This window comes from Python bivittatus, unplaced genomic scaffold (assembly GCF_059951505.1).
Source record: "Python bivittatus isolate LINGU-HERP-01145 unplaced genomic scaffold, Pbiv_v1 ctg000080_np1212, whole genome shotgun sequence".
NCBI classification, from domain to species: domain Eukaryota; kingdom Metazoa; phylum Chordata; class Lepidosauria; order Squamata; family Pythonidae; genus Python; species Python bivittatus.
Genome location: NW_028277035.1, coordinates 78604967 through 78626525, shown reverse-complemented (window position 1 = coordinate 78626525; position 21559 = coordinate 78604967). Strand labels below are relative to the sequence as shown.

At 37.4% G+C, this 21559-nt stretch overlaps 1 protein-coding gene across 2 annotated transcripts in view; it reads left to right on the top strand.

The window, feature by feature from the left end:
• LOC103050716 (monocarboxylate transporter 2-like) overlaps window positions 1-20352 on the top strand; it is a 33527-nt gene extending 13175 nt beyond the window's left edge. For both annotated transcript variants that reach the window (XM_007430890.3, XM_025168363.2), the window contains exons 3-5: window positions 10693-10836; window positions 12052-12894; window positions 15592-20352. In XM_007430890.3, coding sequence (XP_007430952.1) covers window positions 10693-10836; window positions 12052-12894; window positions 15592-15890 — 1286 coding nt within the window. In that variant the 3' untranslated portion in view covers window positions 15891-20352. The remainder of the gene's footprint in view (window positions 1-10692; window positions 10837-12051; window positions 12895-15591) is intronic.
• Window positions 20353-21559: the final 1207 nt, after the last annotated feature.

Sequence of the window (21559 nt, the reverse complement as noted above, 5' to 3'; positions counted from 1 at the left end):
TAGGAAGGTTATATTTGACAACTGACCTTGAATATTTTCAGTATATTCAAAACTGTATAGATAAGTTTTATTACTCAGCTTTTACTATAAATTACAGTGGCAGGTACAGAAAGCCTATTCTAACTGGGACATAAATAAAGCCTGAGATCACAGAGAAGCTGTTGCAACTCAGAACAGATAAGTAGATAAGTAACGAGCGTATGATCATTGAAATCATAGATTCATAGAAATTAGCATCTTAAAATCAGTTGTTAATTCCTAAGCAAGTCCCTAAGGAAACATCCCCTTTCACATTTTTGGATGACAAAACATCCTGCCACAGTTATTAGCTATACCATGTCTGTGATGAAGAGATGACAGTACTGTATCTATTAACTTGTCAGTGATAGTATTGTGTGTATTACTTCTGCTCTACCTATTCATCTAAATATTATAATACCTTATTAATAACTATTAAGTGACTTAAGTTGAAGATAAATGAAGATAAATTCAAAAAAGGTTTTTAAACTTGTTGTTAAAACTTCTTTTGTGGTCAACTTCTAGGGAAGAAATGGCGATCCTTAGTGAAATAAGTTTTAATTACAAGTTTAAGGATTTAAAAAAAAAATCTGGAATAAACAGCAAAAGAGTGATTAAAATTTTGATTTTAGAAAGTTACAAATGGACTAAGGTTCAGATAAATTTGAAATCAGATTTTGGAATTAATTATAAGAATCCTTCCTGTGGGAAAATATTTTTGTTTTGAATTCTTAAAAAAAAAAGATAGGAAAACTTCTTTCACTAAGGATTGCAAAGTCGCAGAGAACTTGAAAGGATTCACTGTCTTTTGCGTCATTTTGGTTAATCCAAAAAAAAAAAAAAAAGTATCGTGCAGCTATGGATTACATTCTGCATGCTTTCTATAACTTGTTTTATTGGGAATAGACAAGTTTAGGGAGGATAGCCTTCTTAATGATTGTTAGGTAAATGGAAACCCCTTGTTCAAAGGCAGTGTACCTTTGAAAACTAGATAATGACATATTCTTGGCTGCCTACTCTTGGAAGCAGAATCCTTGTATGAGTTTGCTTGAATCTTATGTAGAGAAAAATGGGGAAGGAGCTTCAACATACTATCAATATTTATATGCAATTAGAATAGCTACTGTACAATTGTTTTAAAAGAAATAACAGGCAGTTACTTTCTAATAATTCATACTGATACAGTAATAAAAGTTGGCCTGATTCAGAAAATGATGAAGTTTACAACTGATCTCAAGGTAAAAGGTAATTAATATAATACTCCTAGAATTAGGAGTAGCATTGTATATCAATACATTAAATCTGAGTTCTATCAAAAAACATTCTTTTTTGGGTCTAATTACCATGAACTAATTTGTCGTCAGCTTTTTTGACTTGGTCACAATTCTAAGTTATTTTCTCCTTCTGGCTAACAGGGAAATAATTGTCAATGAATCAGACAGTGCATGGATATTGCCAAGCAGATATTTCTAACAGCATTATTCCCACTTTGGTTTCTCTGTCTAATCTGATATTTGGAAAGGACTGCATGGAAAACACTTGGGATATGGTGAACAGTAAACTGATGCAACTACATGTAGCAGTAATTTCCTTCTTTGGAGTCCTTGGTGCTGTCTGAGCTTGGTTGTTTGCTAGGAGCAAACCCCACACTCACTAGCACTGATGATGTTACCTACTCGGGTAATGAAATGTCTGCAAGGAAATAACCAAGCTCAGAGAGCACCAAGGACTCCGCAGTTCAACCCTGAGATACAGATATTCTCTTCTATTGGAATTTTGTTCTTTGCAGAGGCTGGAAAGCATAGCATTCTGCTCACCGAAATGATTGCAGTAGTCTATCTGTGTACAGACCTGTCCACAAAGAAGCTTCACATGATGGTCTCATGGGTTGGAGAGAGGGAGAGTCATATGTTAGAACCAAGCCTTGCATAAAATAATTAGTAAATACTTAACCAGAATGCATCTCTGGAAAACCTTTTGATAGAAATCAGAAATAAGCTGGAAGCACATTAAGTCTGATCTGGCAAAAGACAAATTCAATTATACACAAATACAGCAAATAGGTTGTATGGACTCTGAGATGAGAATGCAATATGGTAAAGTTGCTAATCAAACAATATTTGCTCTAATAATTTGGTAGAATGTAAATAAATGGTTTATAAAACATAAATATGGTGTAAATTAAATAATGCATTAGTTTAATCTGAAGAATACAAGCATGTTCAAGACCTGGAAGGAACCATAATTTTTTTTTTTTAATCTGAGATCGAATATTTATGTTGCAAATAATTATGACTCTCACATTAGAGCTTAGTGTGATGTGTGACTTCAGTCAGTAAGTTAAGCAGAATCTTGAGTGAAGCTGAAATCATGATTCTAGAGAGGCAGAAATTAGATAAAAATACTGTCGAGGAAGAAAAGTCTATCTGAGTTTGACAGCCAGGGAACCATTTCAAGATTATTAGCCTAAACTCTGGTTCCAGCATAGAGCTCAGCAGTAATTAACATTTAGCATTCTATTACACTTCAGTAGCCATTTTACTTCCAAGATTTCTAGATTGTCATGTACGTGTCAAATGTTGTCTGGGCTTGGCATTCACGGATTGAGCAGAGACTCAGACCCTCCCTTTGCATCAGATAGGATAGTGTTTTTCTTAGATATGGGTGACAATTCCCAGCCAGCATGACCATTGCTGAGAATTTTGGGAATTGAAGTCCACATGTCTGGAGGACACCTAGCCTGGGGAAGACTAAGATGGGATACCCAGCCCCCTCTCAGAAACTTGTCCAGGTTGCTCAGGATCTCTTGATTCAGAGGGCTCCTAATCTTTCCTAGAAGTGGAATCAGCTGAGGAGAACATCACACTGAGATTTAGAAACTGACCAAAGTTTCTTTTCTGAATCTGTGGTATTTGTGAACACAGAGAAAGAATTCCAGCTACATTGTAGTAATCCACAGGCCAAATATCTTTGTAGGAACTTTGTTCTCATTCACCTCTATCAGATAGGACATAGTGGTGTTGTTTGCAGAACTGCTTAGGTAATACTTAAAATAGGTTAGCAAAGGATATCTAATTTTGTGACGATAATGTTCTTTCTCAGATTCAGGCATAGATTCAAAGGGTACATAAACAAGAAATTACATTAAATTAAGAAATTGCTACCCCTTGGTGTTTGCTCATTCACAAATGTTTAAATCAAACTGTTTTAACAATGGATGAATGAAGCACTGCATCACAACACTTTATTAAGCTATAGTGCCGAATCAATCAGAATTAATGATGTGGAGTAAGCTATAGGTGCCATTTCTAAAGAAGTACAGGTCCTTCCTGTTCTCCCTATGCCAAATTAGGAACAGTTCTATGAAAAGGTCTTCCAGATGAAGGTACAGCCCCAGTGATACAGTGAGATGAGCCCTCCAACCCCTGTAGATCACATGGAATCGTAACCCAAGTGTCAAGCCCCTGCACAAATTGGAAAGAATTATCCAGAGACTCAACACAGCAAAGCTAGATAAGAACCTAGATAAGGAAGCCATTTGAAGCAGCTGATTGCTCACTGTCAGTATGAGATTACAATTATTTCTAAAAACCTGGCTCTTCTTTTTCCTACTGTTCCCATGGCTTAACAACCCCCTTTGTTTTGTGTTGCTGACGCTCGGTGCTAGGTGGCAGTTGGTATCTAAAATAGCTGTCTTCCCTGCTCTAGGAAATTCTAAACTCTCAAAGTCAGTCCCATTCCCATACTAATGGTGTTGTGTCTGTGGATGTGAATTCCTGGTAAATGGCGCTTCAGAAACACAAAGTGTCATTGTTTTATGCATAAGGAAGTGGTCTCTGTTGTCATGAGAATGGATTGTTGGCTAACCCTGCAGTTCTGGGATCCCATTGTAAATATATTTTTTCAAATGAAATATATTTTTTCAATATAAATATATTTTAATAAATATATTTTTTCAAATGAAATGTTCAGGCACAGCGGCATTAGGAGTATATTTATTTGCAAGATTTGTATACCACCAGCTACCACAAAATCTGGGCAGCTAATAATAAATATTTTCAAACAATGAATTTAAAAAACTATTAATTCTTGAGGTTAAAAACCCACATAGGAAATACCTGAAGCCGTAAATGGAAAATTGTCCTTCAATTAATCATCTGTATACTTTGGTTTAGCATGATGTATGAACTCACCCATTTGTGTCTTCATTACACCATGATTAAAACAAGCAATAGCTTAGCATGATGTATGAACCCAGCCAAAAATCAGCATATGATGCTGCCTTATACTGTCTTGAGCTATATTCATTTAGCCAAGGCAGCACTCACTGTAACCATCCGTTGGTGGACATACCAAATATCATTCTAAGAGCATTTGACTGTATTTCCACATCACACTTACCCATTGTTACAGATTTGAACTTCAGGAGCTTATGCAGTATCAAAATGCTCAAGGGAGCCCACAACACAGAGAGTCTCTGTTAATTTACAAATGTTTTATTAATTACAATCTCTTAAGCATTATTCTTATACCCAGTGCATGCTTCTACTCCCTTAGTCTGTTGCATTCTGGCCAAGTGATACCTGGGGATTCAGGAAAGGGGGAGTGCTCTGTAGTAGTAATGTTCTGCTATGATCTTTCACCTACTACTTGAAACTTGGTTTGGTAATAAGCATATTAATGTTTGGGAAAATTCCTTACACAGCTTGGGTTACCATCTTTATTGACATTAAGTGTAGAGACCCATAGAGATAACCTTGAGGGAAATACTCAGAAGCTGTTACAGAACAAAAAGGGCAGAAGCATTCCTTCAGCCTGGGAAAGGAGATAGTGTTAGGAAGAGACTCAGGCTGGCTCCTTCCTAACTCAATGCAATATAAGAGGGAGGAAAGGTAAAACACAAGCAGACCTCAATTAGCTTAGCTTTAGTGTTCTGGTGGAGTCTGTTTCCTGGTTTAGGCAACCTTGAAGGGCTGACATTTAACATTTCATCTCCCATGTTAGAGTAACATAATACAAATAAGAACTTTCCCTAACAATGTTGTTTGGTTTTAGAACCAAAATTTATAATTTCAAACAATTTTTTTCAGGCAGAACATACCTGCTTTTGGAGTCTCTGTTGATTTTTTTCTAAGTATTATCCCCTTTTGCTTGTTATATGACAAAGGAATAAAAATAAAGTGGGTGAGGTTAAACTGGCTTTCCTATCAGTAGACCTTCTCACACACACCCTTATGGGGTCCAGGCAGCAATTGATTGCCTTCCATGTAGATATATCCAATTCCTCAAGGGTTGTGAGAACAATCTCTTTCTGCAACATGTCTAAAAAGGAAGTGAATCAGAGGAGATGTGACTGTGGTATACAAAGTCATGAATGGTGTGGATAAAGTGGATAAAGAAGCTATTTTCTCCTTCCCAAAATTCTAGAACAAAAGGGCACTCAATGAAATTGAATCTTGGAAGAATCAGGACAGACAAAAGTGTGTATGTGTGTCTATACACACACACATACATATACATACATACAGTTACATACATTTACACATTGCATAATTAAACTTTGGAATTCACTACTATGAGATGTGGTGCTGGCTACCACCTTGGCTGCCTTCAAAAAAAGGTTGGACCAATTCATGGAAGTCTTGGGGATCAATGACTATTAGCCTTGATAGTAGTGTGACTGCCTCAGAAGACCAACTGCTGGAGGACTAGTGGGCTTCCCTGTGCAGTTGGTTGGCCACTATGAGAACAGACTGCTGGACTATCCAGGAAGGCACTGCTTATGTTCTTATGCAGGGGCAATGGGAATGGTGAAATGGACCTCCTCCTTGGCTAAAGCACCAGTCATAAGACCACTCCCCCTCTCCCCACATAGCTCTGGTTGTTATGCAGTAAATTGCAAAGGTCTTCTAGGTCCAGGGACATGTATAGTAGTGATACCATCCCCTGTTCCTGGTTGTTATTGTAAACCTACAAAAGCTTTATTAATTACAATTGCATAAGCATTACACTCCCCCCCCCCATTTGTATTCACTTGCCTCACGGTACCCTGATTAGGTGATGTATGGGGACTGGGAAAGACAACAGCACCCTATATGCAATAGTTGTGTGCATGTATTATGATTTTCTGACCTGCTCAGCCTTCCTTTACATCCTTTGCCAACTGTAGTTCGTCATATGTCACCTCAGCTGTCCTTTTGTTGACCATTAGGTTGCTGGGTCAAATGTGACTTGCTACATGGCAGATAACATTCTTATCTCTGGTCCTCGTCTGATTTCAAAATTGACATCCTTATCTCTTCACCTTGCTTACACATACACGTTATTCTCCAGGGTCAAATTTTGATTTTTCTACTCATCTATTTCTCCCAACATTTTAGTTTTTGTAACACCATTGTTAACTTTGGTTTATTCAACTCAAAAACACATGGGCTGGGTTCATATAATATGTTAGTCTAAAATGTGGTTGGTGTGTATATGAGTCAGTGTTTTATATACATAGACTTCATATGAAAACTGAAAACTATCACTGAACTATATCTCATCTTGGTAATTTCTGGTTCATGATTTAATTGCAGCATAAAAATCACAAACCAGTTTTTATTTTCTGTGGTTTTTCTAGCTCTTTTGTCTGCAGAGAGATGATGCATAGAATATCTACAGAATAATGCATAGCATTTGAAAGATTGCCAAAGTTGTATAAATAATTGTTTTTCTGACTTGGGTTGGAGACTAAAAGAAAATAATTGGTTTAATTTGATCACCAAAATATTTGTTCTTAAAATCTTGCATTCGGTTCATGAAGTCAGGCAGACAGCTGTCCTTAATAGATAGAAGGGTCAATAAAGAGTCTTCCAAACTCCCTGTTAGGAGGAGCCAGGCAACAGTTTGTTTGACTCCACATAGCAACTAGTAATGATTGTTCTCCAGTGGCTTTCCCCCCATTTTTTAAAAGCTGCAGGCCATATTGATAAAACTTTCAGCAGCTGTTGACTAGACCTCTGAGGCTACTTCCTCAGCTCTGAAATGTTTCAGGGGAATCTATCAACACAACTTCTACTTCCTCAGCAAGGTCAAGACAAGTAAATGGCAGCTTTATGAGTATGCCAGAAGATCCTTGCCAGCTGTTTCTTCTGCTTTCATTCTCACCTTGCTTTCTTAATTAAGAAGCAGACATTTAAACACCTTTTAAAGCATTTCATAAAAAGAAAGGGGACACTTAGCAGAGATTATACAATGAAGGACAATCCAAAATTTAGTCAGAAGGTATCAGTTCTCTTATGCAGAGCTATAAGTGTAAGGAGTCTAATTCTTTTTTTTTTCCCCTTAAAGTAGCAATTAAAAATAAAAGAATTGTATGGTGCCTTTCATCCACTTAAGCCTGAAATCATCATTAGATATATGAAATGCATCCTTTCAGTTGGTAGGCAGAGTTATATTTTAGAAATAAAAATCTAAATAAAGGGCTCTTCCTCATGGCTGCATGAATGTTCATTCCTCCAGTCCTTGGGCTGGATGAAAAGTGGGCTGTTCTGATTTTTGCTGCTCTGATGATCATATGCCATCAAGTCAGTGTTGACTCTTAGCCACCACATAGATAATTCTCTCCATGATGATCTGTCCCTAACCTGGTTCTTCATACTTCAGCACCTGGTCTGATGGAGTACACCAGTGGTGTTGGAGCAGACAAAATTGTGTTCTCTCTCAAAGTACGTAGGAAGCATAGCCGTGGAAAATGCTTTGTCAGCAGAAGCAGTGGAAAATCTGTAATACCTCATTTGGGACAAAACAGCAAAATACAGCTCACAGAAGCCAGCTCTTTTTCATGGTTTAAATTGATCTTTCATGACAAGAGCACTAGTACTTTTTTTTTCTTCTTAACATAGGTAGCTAAACAGGTCTAATGCTCTTCCAGAAGTATGCTAGATTTGTGTAGGTAAGGAACCCGCATTGTCTAGGTAAGAAGCCCATGACTGAATCCTGACTGAAGCCAAAGGAGGATTAGGAAATCCTAAACTCTGGCCTGTCATCTCAATTTTGCCTGTGATGCATTTGTAGGCCATTCATATGACAAAACCTGTGTTAGGAGAACAGGAAAAGCATTACTGGAAAAGAGGAACAGCCACAGACAAATCTAAGCTGCCTCTGTGGTGGTCTGAGAAAGAGAGAAAGGCTGCATCGTGAGGATATATCCCCAAAAACAATTAACAGGGCATTGTCTTGCTATGGGTAGCAGAACAGAAAGCCAGGACATTCAGATGGTTCTGTCTGTGCTATTTTTGTATAAAAATATTGTGCACTGAAGGTAAGTGAAGCGAGTATTCACAATAGTGATTAAATGCTCATAATATCTTCTTAGCATTTGCCAGTTTTGCTATTATAGATTATCACTGCATATTTCCAAACCATATTTGAACTTTGGAAATAAATCTAGAGTGTGTCTTGTGTTTTATGTGCTTTGCCCCCACTTTTAATATTTTTCTTCTGTAATATTTTATATATATACACACACACACATATATGTATGTGTGTGTATATATGTATGTATATATACAATACTGTGCAAAAGTTTTAGGCAGGTGTGAAAAAATGCTGTGAAGTAAGAATGCTTTCAAAAATATATATTGTACTTGTTTATGTTTATCAATTTACAAAATGCAAAGTGAGCAAACAGAAGAAAAATTCAATTCAAATCAATATTTGGTGTGACCACCCTTTGCCTTCAAAACAGTATCAATTCTTCTAGGTACACTTGCACACAGTTTTTGAAGGAACTCGGCAGGTAGGTTGTTCCAAACATCTTGGAGAATTAACCACAGATCTCCTCTGGATGTAGGCTGCCTCAAATCCTTCTGTCTCTTCATGTAATCCCAGACTCACTCAATGATGTTGAGATCAGGGCTCTGTGGGGGCCAAGCCAACACTTCCAGGACTCCTTGTTCTTCTTTACGCTGAAGATAGTTCTTAATGACATTGGCTGTATGTTTGAGGTCGTCGTCCTGCTGCAGAATAAATTTGGGGCCAATCATACGCCTCCCTGATGGTATGGCATGATGGATAAGTATCTGCCTGTATTTCTCAGCATTGAGGACACCATTGATCCTGACCAAATCTCCAACTCTGTTTGCAGAAATGCAGCCCCAAACTTGCAAGGAACCTCCACCATGCTTCACTCTTGCCTGCAGGCACTCATTATTGTACCACTCACAAGCCCTTCAGCGAACAAACTGCGTCCTGCTACAGCCAAATATTTCCTCACCCAGTTTTAAGCCTCCTACACAGCTGTTTCTGTTTCAGTTAATGACTGTGTTTCAACCTACATATGAAATTGATGATCATTAGCACCTGCTTGGTATAATTGAAAGTGTGCAAGTGTAACAATTGATGCTGTTCTGAAGGCAAAGAGTGGTCACACCAAATATTGATTTGATTTGGATTTTTCTTCTGTTCACTCACTTTGCATTTTGTAAATTGATAAACATAAACAATTACAATATATATTTTTGAAAGCATTCTTACTTTACAGCATTTTTTCACACCTGCCTAAAACTTTTGCACAGTACTATATATATAGCCATTTTGTGCATCTCTAGTACATAAAAATGTATGTCATAAAAGATCTGTTAGAGTTGAATGCTCATGTTTTTTGGTAGGTTAATACATCTAACAATCTAGTAGTGAACATTGTATTATCTTTGTGATAAAATATATTTGTGTTTCTATAGTGAATTATGAGAGTTCTGATGTTATCTTATATTTTGCATTAACTTCTGGGCAATACTCTGCTAAGCCTATCAGATCTGGCTTGTAAAAATCCAGACAACCACTAGTTGACTGCAAAGAGATGGCCTATTGCCATTTATAATCCTATGGATTTTTGTAGCCCAGGTACAGAGCCCTAATGGAAAAATCAAGACTGCATTCACGTCTTGAGCAATGCACCTTGTTCATCTTCTGGCACACAAATGGAAAGACCAGCTCTGACTGTATTTGAAATAGAAGGATTGAGTGTCATGAACCTATGAAAAATACTGTGTGATTATGCTCTTTCTGCATTTAAGGAAAACAGATTTTCTCAAAACAAGTTTGATACCTGTCTGATTAATTTTTTTGTCAGAAATGCAGAAATGGCTTGCCCTTGCCTTCTTGGATATTTTTTTCACTCTATTCCCTAGTAGTCTCCCATCCATATACTAGGAATTCAACTCCTGCTCAACTTCTTCCTCCTTCTCTCTCTCTCTCTCTCTCTCTCTCGATATCAGTCACCATCAGGTGCTACAATCTGCTCTGACCTTACTGTGTCCCTGCATGCAATTATGCCCCATATGATAATGATACTTACTGCTAAGCCAGCTGTGTTTTCCTGTTTACCTCTGCTTCCCCTTCCCTCCTCCCTCTTGTTTCCCCTATGTCAAATGTTATCTTCACTTTTCAAATGCTATGGCTAGTAGTTGAGTTAGCCAGCTACATAAACAAATGTTTGCAAGAATGACAGTCTTGACAGTCTTTGTACAAGCATCTTTCTTTTCCTACTTAGCTGGAATGCAATCCTATACCTTAATTATTCTTTATATTGATACTTGAATAGTATTCTAACCTATCAATTTTTAAGGTATGTGACATTTAGAGATATTTATGACCATGATTCATTCCCTCCCTCCCCCATTCCTTTAGGTCCCATTAGCAGTATTTTGGTGAATCGTTTTGGTAGCCGACCGGTGGTCATATTTGGAGGGCTACTATGTGGCATAGGAATGGTTTCGGCGGCATTCTGCACCAGCATTTTTCAACTATACATTTGTGCTGGATTCATCACAGGTATTTTTTTTTTCTTTTCCATAGAAGATATGTCCCAAGAGAAGACCCCATAGATACCAAATGGTTTTCATTTACCTACTGCCTAGAAAACTGCCATATTCTGACTATGGTGTTGTATATCTGCAGATTGCCCTGGTAACATAAGGCCCAGTCAGCTCTTACGATCACAAAGTCTATTTAGCCATTTTGTCAAAAGCGCAAGACAAATTGTCAAGAGTCAAATGAGAATCTGAACAAAAAAACATACATAATTCTCCTGAGCCCCCACCTTCCTTCAAGATCTACTCTGATGGATTGGACACTTTGGCATATATTTTGGTGAACAGGTTCAGTGAGCTGCAGATGGCAGAGAAAACCTTTCTCCAGTAGCATATCTTGGATGGTTTTCACCATCCTCTTCATCACGTTCTTGTCCTTATTAGTATGTTACTTTGGGCTCGTCCCAGAGAAGAAGCAGTATAAATATAAAATAAAAAGTAAGCACTTAGTACTTGGTGGTATCAAGTGGAATCAAGAACTGACTATTCTAATTTAAGAAAAGTTGTCTAATTTCCTGACTACTGTGTCCTCAAAAACTTCCATGACAATATTTTTTCAGAACAAGTTCAGAAATGTGGTGTAAAGAGCAAGAGTAGCTGCCAGACCTCTTTATTTCACATGCTGGTCATGGTTTATAATAGACCTAGAAAATAGATATGATTTGCTTTGTTTTCAAAGTACAATCATGAACCTTCTCCTATAAAATGTTTGTCCGCTTATATGGTATTTTTGGCTCCTGTCATGACTGCAAAATAATGGCTTTTCATAGCAGTTTATTCTTCAAGTAGGCTTGTTTGGAATCCAGCCTATGTATAGAATGTTGTTATAGATTTTGTTAGCAAACTTATTACTTCTGAAAAGTTTATTAAAAACAAATCTGCATATCCGTTTTCATGCAGCTGATTTTTAGAAATATTTGACCTATAAATATGTCAACCTTCCTAGGCCTGGTGATGCTGGCTGGAATTTTGGGATGCATAATCTCAACACACGTAGACCATTAAGTTGAGGAATCTTGAGTTAGGGCAGATCTTCACACTATGCACAAGTAGATTTAGTAATACGCTCCTGGCACAGAATTGTTTGGAACAGATTGAACTGGTTACTCTCTATGATAACAGAACATTTTTTTTGTCTGATGAGGTATCTTTCCTCTTTCTTACTCTCTCACTACAGGACTTGGCCTTGCCCTGAACCTCCAGCCTTCAGTGATCATTGTTGGAAAGTATTTCCTGAAAAGACGTCCCATTGCGAATGGACTTGCCATGGCAGGAAGTCCTGTCATGCTTTGCACCCTTGCACCCTTGAATCAGTTTCTTTTTGACACTTTTGGATGGAGAGGGAGCTTTTTTATTCTTGGAGCAATTCTGATGAACTGCTGTGTAGCTGGAGCCCTCTTCAGGCCTATTGGACCAACCCCTGACAGACAAATAAATAAACAACCAAAAGAGGCTCAAGAAAACCCTGAAGGAGGCATTGCTGAAATGGGGGACCAGGATATGGAAACAAAGGAAGACAGAGATCATTGTGAAAACTTCAACAAGTACCTTGATTTATCCCTTTTTAAGCACAGAGGCTTCCTGATCTATCTGATAGGAAATGTGATAATGTTTTTAGGTTTTTTTGCACCGATTGTCTTTTTGGCTCCTTATGCAAAGCACCGTGGGATCGATGAATATTCAGCAGCTTTCCTCCTTTCAATTCTAGCAATAGTTGATATGATAGCCAGACCAACGACTGGGCTCATTGCGAATAGCAAATGGGTGAGGCCAAGAATTCAGTATTTTTTCAGCTTCTCCATTGCTTTTAATGGCGTTTGCCATCTGCTGTGCCCATTGGCAACAAGCTACTTGGGCTTAGTCATTTATTCTATCTTTTTTGGACTGGCTTTTGGTATGGTATGTGCAATGCTCTTTGAAACTCTCATGGATCTTGTTGGTGCCAGCCGTTTCACAAGTGCTGTTGGACTAGTCACCATAGTGGAATGTTGTACCATATTACTTGGGCCACCTATTGGGGGTAAGAACATTTATATTCTTCTTTCTATTAGTCTGCTCAATAATAAAAATCATTACTTTTGATTTCAAGGAGGAAGCATTAGATGTTAAGGCTTTTCCTCCTACTTTTAAAATCTGATTTTCCTGATTCTGCTTTGCTCTGATCAATTCCACATTCTTTGAAGTTTTCAAATTTCATTTAAACTAGGTTTATCAGAAGTATGCCTCAAGGAATAAAACTATCGCTCAACAAAAAAATCCAGTCCCTTGGAATTTTCCATACATTAAAATGGATGTTGCAGAACTGAACTGTCAAAACCAGCTGAAGGCTGCTTTAAAAATCAGTTTAGATGAACCTTACTAAATGAATGTTCTACACCTTGCAAAACCTCAAATTCCTTTGCCAATAAGCTAATAGTTAGATTAGACTTTGGATAAAGATTAGCATAATAGATTATATTCATGTAATTTCTTTTAGTAAATCTAGAAATAGGTTCTCTGTGCATTATATTTCTGTACTGCTCAGTAGTAGTTAATTGTTCACAACATAAAATATACAAATAAACAGCAGTGTGAAGATAAGACAAACAACAGCCATAAGATAAAACCAACACCAGTCAGGGATACTTGTGGTATGTAAGCCAGTCTTTGTGATAGTTAAAGTGTTGGATTAGGACTGAGCAGACCCAGGTTCACCATCATGGAAACATGTTTAGTGACTTCAGCCAGCCATTCTTCCTGAGCTCATAAAGCCTCACAAGGTTGCTACTGCGGGGATAAAATGATTCTCATGTAAGTCACCCTGAGTTCTTGGAGAAAAGGTGAGACCTAATCAATAAATTCCCACAGTACCCTGGAAACAGTGCTTTCATATCTGAACTGCAAACATCCAGATGACCACTGGATGATGTTAAAATATATAGATAGTTCCAATTCTTCATGACCATCTAGCAATCATTCACTTCGTTTATGAGAATACTTACTGGAATACTATTTACATGCTGAAGAAATATATTTATCATAGTTATGTTTAGCAATTTCATAAAACATTTGAAATCTTTATCAGAGGATAGAGCTAAGGTAAGATGAAATGGATACAGCCAGATCAAATGCAAATGCTTGATTTTCTTAATAAATTCTTGGGGACCACTACTGGTAAGACCATCACCTTAGAAGCATAGAATGTTTGAGTTACAGATCAACTAATCCAATTCCCTGGTTATTGCAGGAATCTACTAAACTATCTCTGACAGCCATCTCTATCTGAAAACCACAAGCAAGAGAGAATCCACTGCGTAACAGCTTTTACGTGCCCAGCTCCTTTTAGTTTATTTCAGGATGATTTAGCTAGATTTTAAATGCTTACAAAGTTATTAGATACAGGATATTTCTGAATGTGTTGTTTCTATTCAAGAATAAAAGTATTGTTGAATCAAGGAATTGAAGGATCAGTTCTGCAGGTTCAGAACTACTGCAGTCTGTATTAAATTATTGCTACCCTGGTTTGCTGTTAAGCATTGTGGTTGGGATCCACAAATCAGAAAAATGGCTCCACAGGATTTAATTTCACTTAACCCTGTTGACTGTAGTGGGACTAAAATGGCTTTGGAAAAAAATCTGCAACTTAAATGCATGTGGTGTAAATGATAGAATAATTAAAATACAGATGTTCAGTGGATAATGATACTCCAACTTATACCAGATGACCACTAATTGTCAGATAAGAGAAAAGGAACCTCAGATTTCAAGGGCTTTACAAAAAACATTTATTATTCAATTATCCTTCTTTTTCAGAGCAGCTCACTTCTTTCTTTCTGCCCTTTGAGTGAGAGGTCATCATGCATGTTTTCTTCAGCATGCAGTTTTAAGAAGCAGATTATGGCTAATTGCTGAAGACTGTTAATGAGGCTAGAAAGTGCTTTATAATAGTTTGCGATATGAGTTCAGTATGTTTGCTCCCAATTTAATAAGTGGCAAATTGATTGGTTCTTTGGCATTTAATAACCTACTACTGGGTTTTGCTTTAATGAACTAAGTAATTTTTTCCTGGTGTGTTTTATGACTTTCTCTTATTCTCAAAGGAGGTGGTGGCAAGACTCTTCTACTGTTGAATTTTCCAATGCTCTTCTCATTAAAACTCTCATTGAAATATATTTTGCAGATCTTAAGGTCATCCTGATTAGCAGAAATTGAGAATAGCTGCAATTAGCCTCTGTTTGATGTTTTTGCTAATGCTACTGCATTAAAGCATGAATGTGGGCTATGTTGCTCCTTGGTGCAGTATTTTTATCCACCCAAAGTTGGAAGCATCTCATCTTTGTTACGAAATGTGTAGTTCGTTTGATTATACATAAGAATAATTAATACCATACTTTCAATAAATTGTCATCAAGGTGGTCATTAAAAGCACTGTGTCTCAAGGACAAGAAAATGGTCAAAGAATACATTGATTGCACATTAATTTGGAGGATGAAATGCATGCAAAAAAAAAAAAAAGCAAAATAGTGCCAAAAATACTGATTAAAAATTAGCCTATGATTTGCAGATACTTCTTATTTTAAGGAAAGCCCATCAATTGTGAAATTAAGTAGATACAACTTTCTCTAAACATTTTAGAAATCTAGATTCAAAGCTTGTCTGAAATATGGTAGCTTCACTCTATTTTGATCATCAAAGTATCACTAATAAATTGATTAAGATGTCATTTCTCCATTCACAGGAACTCTTATTGACACCTTTGGGGACTACAAATACATGTTCATTAAATGTGGGGCAGTGATGGTCTTGGCTGGAGCATTCCTCTTCATTATGAATTACTACAACTACAGAATGCTTGCAAAAGAAGAAAAGAAAAGGAAGAAGGAAGAAAAACAGAAAGATTATGAGCATGCAAGGACAGAAATTGAGAAAGGAAACTTAACAGTGGTAGAAAAAATGCAAGATGGTAATGAAACAGTTCCTTTCAAGAGTGATGAGAATGGACTAAAGAATGGGGCAAACCTCCCAACTGAAGCCTAAATCTAATTCAAAATTTTCTGAATGGAAAATTGGTCTTTAAAGTGACTGAAAAATATAGTATGAAATCAAGTTCTAAAATAACTAGTCACATTTTATATGAGTACATGGCAAATATTACTTAGAGCTGGTTTTACATTACTGCAAATCTAAATCTGTTTAAACTTTCTTGTTCTTACTGAGGAGCTGAGAATATACTTGTCCTAGCTAATGATAAATATTTTCAGGATAATTGTTTATACTGGAACTTACAACTTGGACTCCTGTTTCTATTATAACAAAAAATAGAACAGTGGAAAAATATTGTATAAGAGAAGATGCAAGATTTTCAAAAGATGCACAGCAATAGATATCCACAGCACTTTTTAGACTGGAAGATCCAAGATTTGGCCCTTAACATTCCAGTAAAAAATACCATGTCTGCAAAAAGTTTCTATAAGAAGAATCTCAAAGAAGTAAAAATAATCAATATTTTTCTTCCAGGATACTTTTGGATTGCTCTGTATTGATGGTAATCTGGTACATGGAACAAAAGAGTGAGGTGTGCTTGTAGTCAGGAAAGAGAACTCGAGGAGACAGTTGTCTTTTCACAATGTTGATGAGTCCATTGATTTGAACAGACACATTTTAGGGATTGAAGCCTAAAACAACTGAATATAATGAATTTACCTAAGAAAGAACATTATTCATGGCTAATCACTAAGTTTGCAATTCCATTTTACTTCTCTTGACTTTATCTGGTGCGTTTGGCAAAATTAAAACCCTTCATCACCAAATGTTCTTCTGCTGTGAGGCAGAAGTCACAGTCTGCAGCCCTAGCCTCCCAGCTCCTTTTTCTGTGGCTCAGCCATAGTTGCCAAAAATCAATGACATAGTTTAGGGAATAAGCATATGGAAACTACAGGTAAAAAAAGAAAAAGAAAAAAGAAAAACCCAATTTCTCCATCCCCAAAGGAGTCTTATTCCCAGCCATATATGTATAATATGATTCTATTTTGCATCATCAGTCTCTCCCTGGGTGGCGGTGGTATCATCATCATCATCATCATCATCATCATCATCATGATGTATTTGTTGTAAAGGACTTGCTATCTCTAATTAAAACAGCACAAATGTAGATAACTGCTAAGGTAAATGTTCTAGGTGATGCTTTATCCTAGTAAGCCTGAATTAAGATCTTTTGCACAAGATACTGTAGCTGTTTCCCAGAATGAAGTTGAAGTGCTAACCATCAGTCCTTGAACTGACAGAAAAATATGGTGGCATAAATTGTGCTGCCCCCACTGCTGCTGCTGCTGCTACAACAAAGCTAGTGAATGGTCCTGTTCTTACTTATTTGTTGTCAGCCACGTTAAGGAGAGGGTTTAGTTGATTCTCCTAGCATCTACTGCTTCCTGCCAAGCATCATCTGCCAGTGGGGATAAAACTACCAATCGCTGTTCCTAATGTGGGGTGCGGCAGGATTAGATGAGTGTAGGCAGATGCTTAAAATGGTGTGCTTAGGTACCTGTCAAGTTGCCCAATTAACAAGTGCCATGTACTTGGGATGGGGGTTGAAGCAAGGAGGAGTTTTCCCATTGCTCCTGATAACCTCTCCTTCATGCCTACTACCTGTCAGTTCTATTTATGAAACTAGGTACAGTGCTCTTGTAAATACTGGTTTTTATAAGATACTCATGTAAGAAGTGCTACATGTTATGGAATATACCAGATGGCATGATGCAGGCAGATGAGTGTGATCCCTCCTGGGGTGTAAGCCAAAATAGCCATGGAGGGCAGTGGCCAATAAAAACTGGGCAGGCCCTGGTCACTGCCTGCATCAGCTGCCAAACAGTTGGTGAAGCATGCCAGATCGAACCCACAGCAAAAATTGAGTTGGAAGAAGAAGGAAAACTCTTGAAAGCTACGATCTTAATTTTTTTCCTATTTATTTTATTAAAATTTGAATATATATATATATTCAAATGCAAATAGAAACAGTTAAGAGAATAAAAGTAAAGCAAACTGAATAAGGGATCTAAAAATGTCAAAGAGGTTATAGTTTTCTGGTATAAATTTTGAATGATTGACTAAATCATTGTAAATTACTAAAAATCACAATTAAGTTTAAGCAAGGATAATTATCAAGAACAGAATTGATCAAGTATAAATCACCAGATACAATTATAAACTACAATAGATTCAATCAAAACTGAGAATCTGTTCTACTTTAAATATCCCATACAATTGAAATATTGACCATATACATAGAAAAACTCGAATTTTCAATGAGGTACAAATCCATCTATTGAGTTATAGTCCAGAAATGGTTTCCAATTTGAATTCAATTCTTTGTCAGATTTACTTTTAAAATACAAAGTTATTTTGGGCATTTGGTTAACTGTTCTTCCAGAGAGGGAATCGGAAAACCTTTCTAGTAAGAAGCATATAATGCCCTTGTGGCAGTTAATTGTGATGGAAGGCGTGAGCGGGGAGGATTCTGGAAGGGAGCTTCAAGCTTCAAGCCCCCAGCTGGACTGTGTGAAAGCAAGGAGGAAGAGACTGGCCCCTCCCTAGGGGATTCAGGGTTATAGTTGGTCTCATTGGGAAATTAGAGTTAGTCTGGCAAGATTCTGTCTATTAGGTGCAAGCTAATAAAGAAGCTGAGCTGATTTCCAGACTGTCTCGTGTGATTCTTGGGCTGAACCTGACATTAATATATACAAAGCTAATTCAGTATACCTAGGGGGAATATATGGTTTAATAAAGTTTAATAAGACTATTTCAGGTTGAAATGGGAATTCAGCCTTTAAATTTTGTTTCATTCTAGTAGAAATTCCTTTCCAGATGTGTTGAAATTTTCAGCACTGCCACCAAATATGAAAAAATGATCTGATGGCTCATTACAATTCCAGCAATTTTCAAGAATTAACAATTAAGACTAAAGTGATATATCAGTGATAAAATGTCTTGTACCAATTTTCTCTATGTTGTTCAATGTAAATTTAATATTTTTGCCCATTCCATTAAAGCTAGAATCTTTAAAGGATGACATTAAGCTGCTTTAGGTATGGTCTTCATCACTGCCTGTCCTATACCCAGATGAGAAAAGAGGAAGGTTGGGTACTGGGCTAGCAACCCACTCCTGTAAAAAATATTTCCCCCCCTTTGCTACTGCAGCAACAAGTGCCATTCAACAAGATTAGCAGATCAAAATTATTGGAGAAAAATTGTTGCCCAATGTGCCGTACAGCACAGGTGGCCCTAAGTCTTAAGTAAGAAAGGTATGGTCTGGGGCAGAGACCAAGTCAACATCATGAGGACATGGCAGAAAAAAGTGGTTATCAAGGTGTGGCAAAGTCTCTTGTGGACAGAGAGGTGGGGAGCTGACTCACGAGTAACAGCAAACAAACTCCAAAGATGTAGAAAACCTGCTGCAGTTTATTCTTCCCAGACCCTCAAGCATTCAATGTCGGGTTGAAAACAAAACAGTCTCTGGAGTGTCAGCAGTCCAAGCATACAAAAGAAAATTCTCAAACATAAAAGTATTCAAAGCAAGGGAGAAAAATGGAATAGGCAGCAGTAGTTTGAAGTTCGTTATCCTCCTTTACACCAGCAGACTCAATGGGCCTCCCAGCCTCAGCAAACAGACAATTCCCTACTTGTGAAAACTCTGGCCCCTTCCTTTCCTCTTGTAAGGAATTCCAATAGAGGAACCAGTTCTATCTGGTGCCTGACAAATGAGCTGGGTCCCAACCAGGCAGCATAGACAAGTGGGACAGTCTGTTTCTACAGGCCTTGATAAGCACTTCTTCTGCAGGCTTCTCTTTGTCATCGTTCTCTGGCATCTGCCATGTTCCTCCATCTTTTTCCCCAACCCCCATACCTGCCCTTTCGGCAGAGCAGCCTGCAGGCACTTAAATCAGGAGCTGTGGCTCTCTTTTGAGAAGGCTGGTGTTTTCCCTTTGCCACACAAGGTTAATCTCATACCACCAATAGATACAAGTGAGGAATAGCCCATAGTTCTAGTGCAGCTGGTTAACAGAATTTGCCTTCTTATTATAGTATGGCTGAAACAAACTCTACTATATTTTTTTATAATCTTGTCTGCAAAATGTACATTCCACTGAGTCTTTTCCAGAACAATTTTATGTAACTATACAAATTATGAACATTGTTATTACAAATGAAATATCATTTTAATGCCACTATGGATTTTATTATGAAGGTTTTTGCTATGAAATTAATTTAGAAGCTGAATTTTATGAAACATTTTTGCCATAAGGAACAACAATAATAGTTGGAATCTCACTTGGCTTAAAATCTGCAAGATCTGCCCTTCAGCTTTTGTATTTGTCTTCTTACCCCAAAGTGGGGAAATGTATTCCCCACACATTTGCTGATATTCTCATTATTATTACTGCTTCATGTACTTTTGTAATATTCAAAATTTATTCTGGGTACTGAGGGTCCTTGTTCAAATTAAACCCCCTTATAAATACTTTCCTGCAAGCTTTCTTTTTATTGAAAATTTCTTTTCATGCTTTGTAATGTTTAATTACTCCTAGGATACTCACTGTGTACTCCCCATCACAGCTGAAGTGAGTGAAGAATAGATGCATTTGCATAGAATGCATAATCAGAATCTCTGAGTCAGACTCAAATCTATAACAGCAAAACAAAGCATTTCAAAGTAATTTCAAAGAAAGTAAATACATGGCCTCCCTACAGAGGGTTTAAACCTCCTGTAGCCCTGAATCTTAGTGCTTGCTGAGGTGACGATGTACTGGCAAATGATATTTACCGCCCTCACGTGAAGAAACTTTGCCATCTAATGTATACATGCTGTTCAAGCAGGGTATCAGTTGTTGTTTTTTTTCCCAAGGAGGTTGCCAGCTGTAGTTTATAATTGGCTTCACAAGAGTTGTGCAACCTGTATAGTAATGGTTCTGTCAGTACTAGAGCGTTACTGATGCTCCTGAGTGTGTTGCATTAGGACATAATTGCCTGATTTTAATATAAGCTTTAGAATGCAATCCATATATATACAGTCCAAAGAATAAGTTGAATATTCCTCATAGAGTAACGTGTACGTTAATATGGGGTTTTCTCCTTATGCAAATTTTTCTGAGTGCTAACAGAACAGAGTCTTAGCAGATCTTTTTTTTATCAATTAATGTTGCTACCTGGGCACATACCGGGTAAGACTTCAAAGAAACCAACAGCTGTCATGCAAGCATCAAAGAAATAACATGCTGATGTTCTTTATGTATCTGTGTTTCGCCAAGCACTGGCCAGGTGCTAGACAATCAGTTCTTTTAAGATCCAGAGACTATGAGCACACCAGTAAGTAAGGGTATTTTAAGCTTTATTGTTAAAATTAGCAGGCAAATTAAACAGAAACATAAAAGCATATAAAATATAAAAGCATAGCATACCAAGCAAGATGATACCCAATCTCCGGTTGTCAGGAGCCCCAGTGGAACAACCGCAGAGATACCCCAAGGCAGCCAATTTACACAGCACCCAGATCTGTGTTTGAAGCTCCAAGCTCAAGAGGCAATACTAGGGTCTTTTATCCCTATCTTGCACTAAAACCTCTTGACCTTGTTTCCGTGGTGCCAAGATTGCAAGATCTAACCTTGGGTAGACAGTGCACCTGTTCATCATGTGACCTGACCAGACTCTGGAAT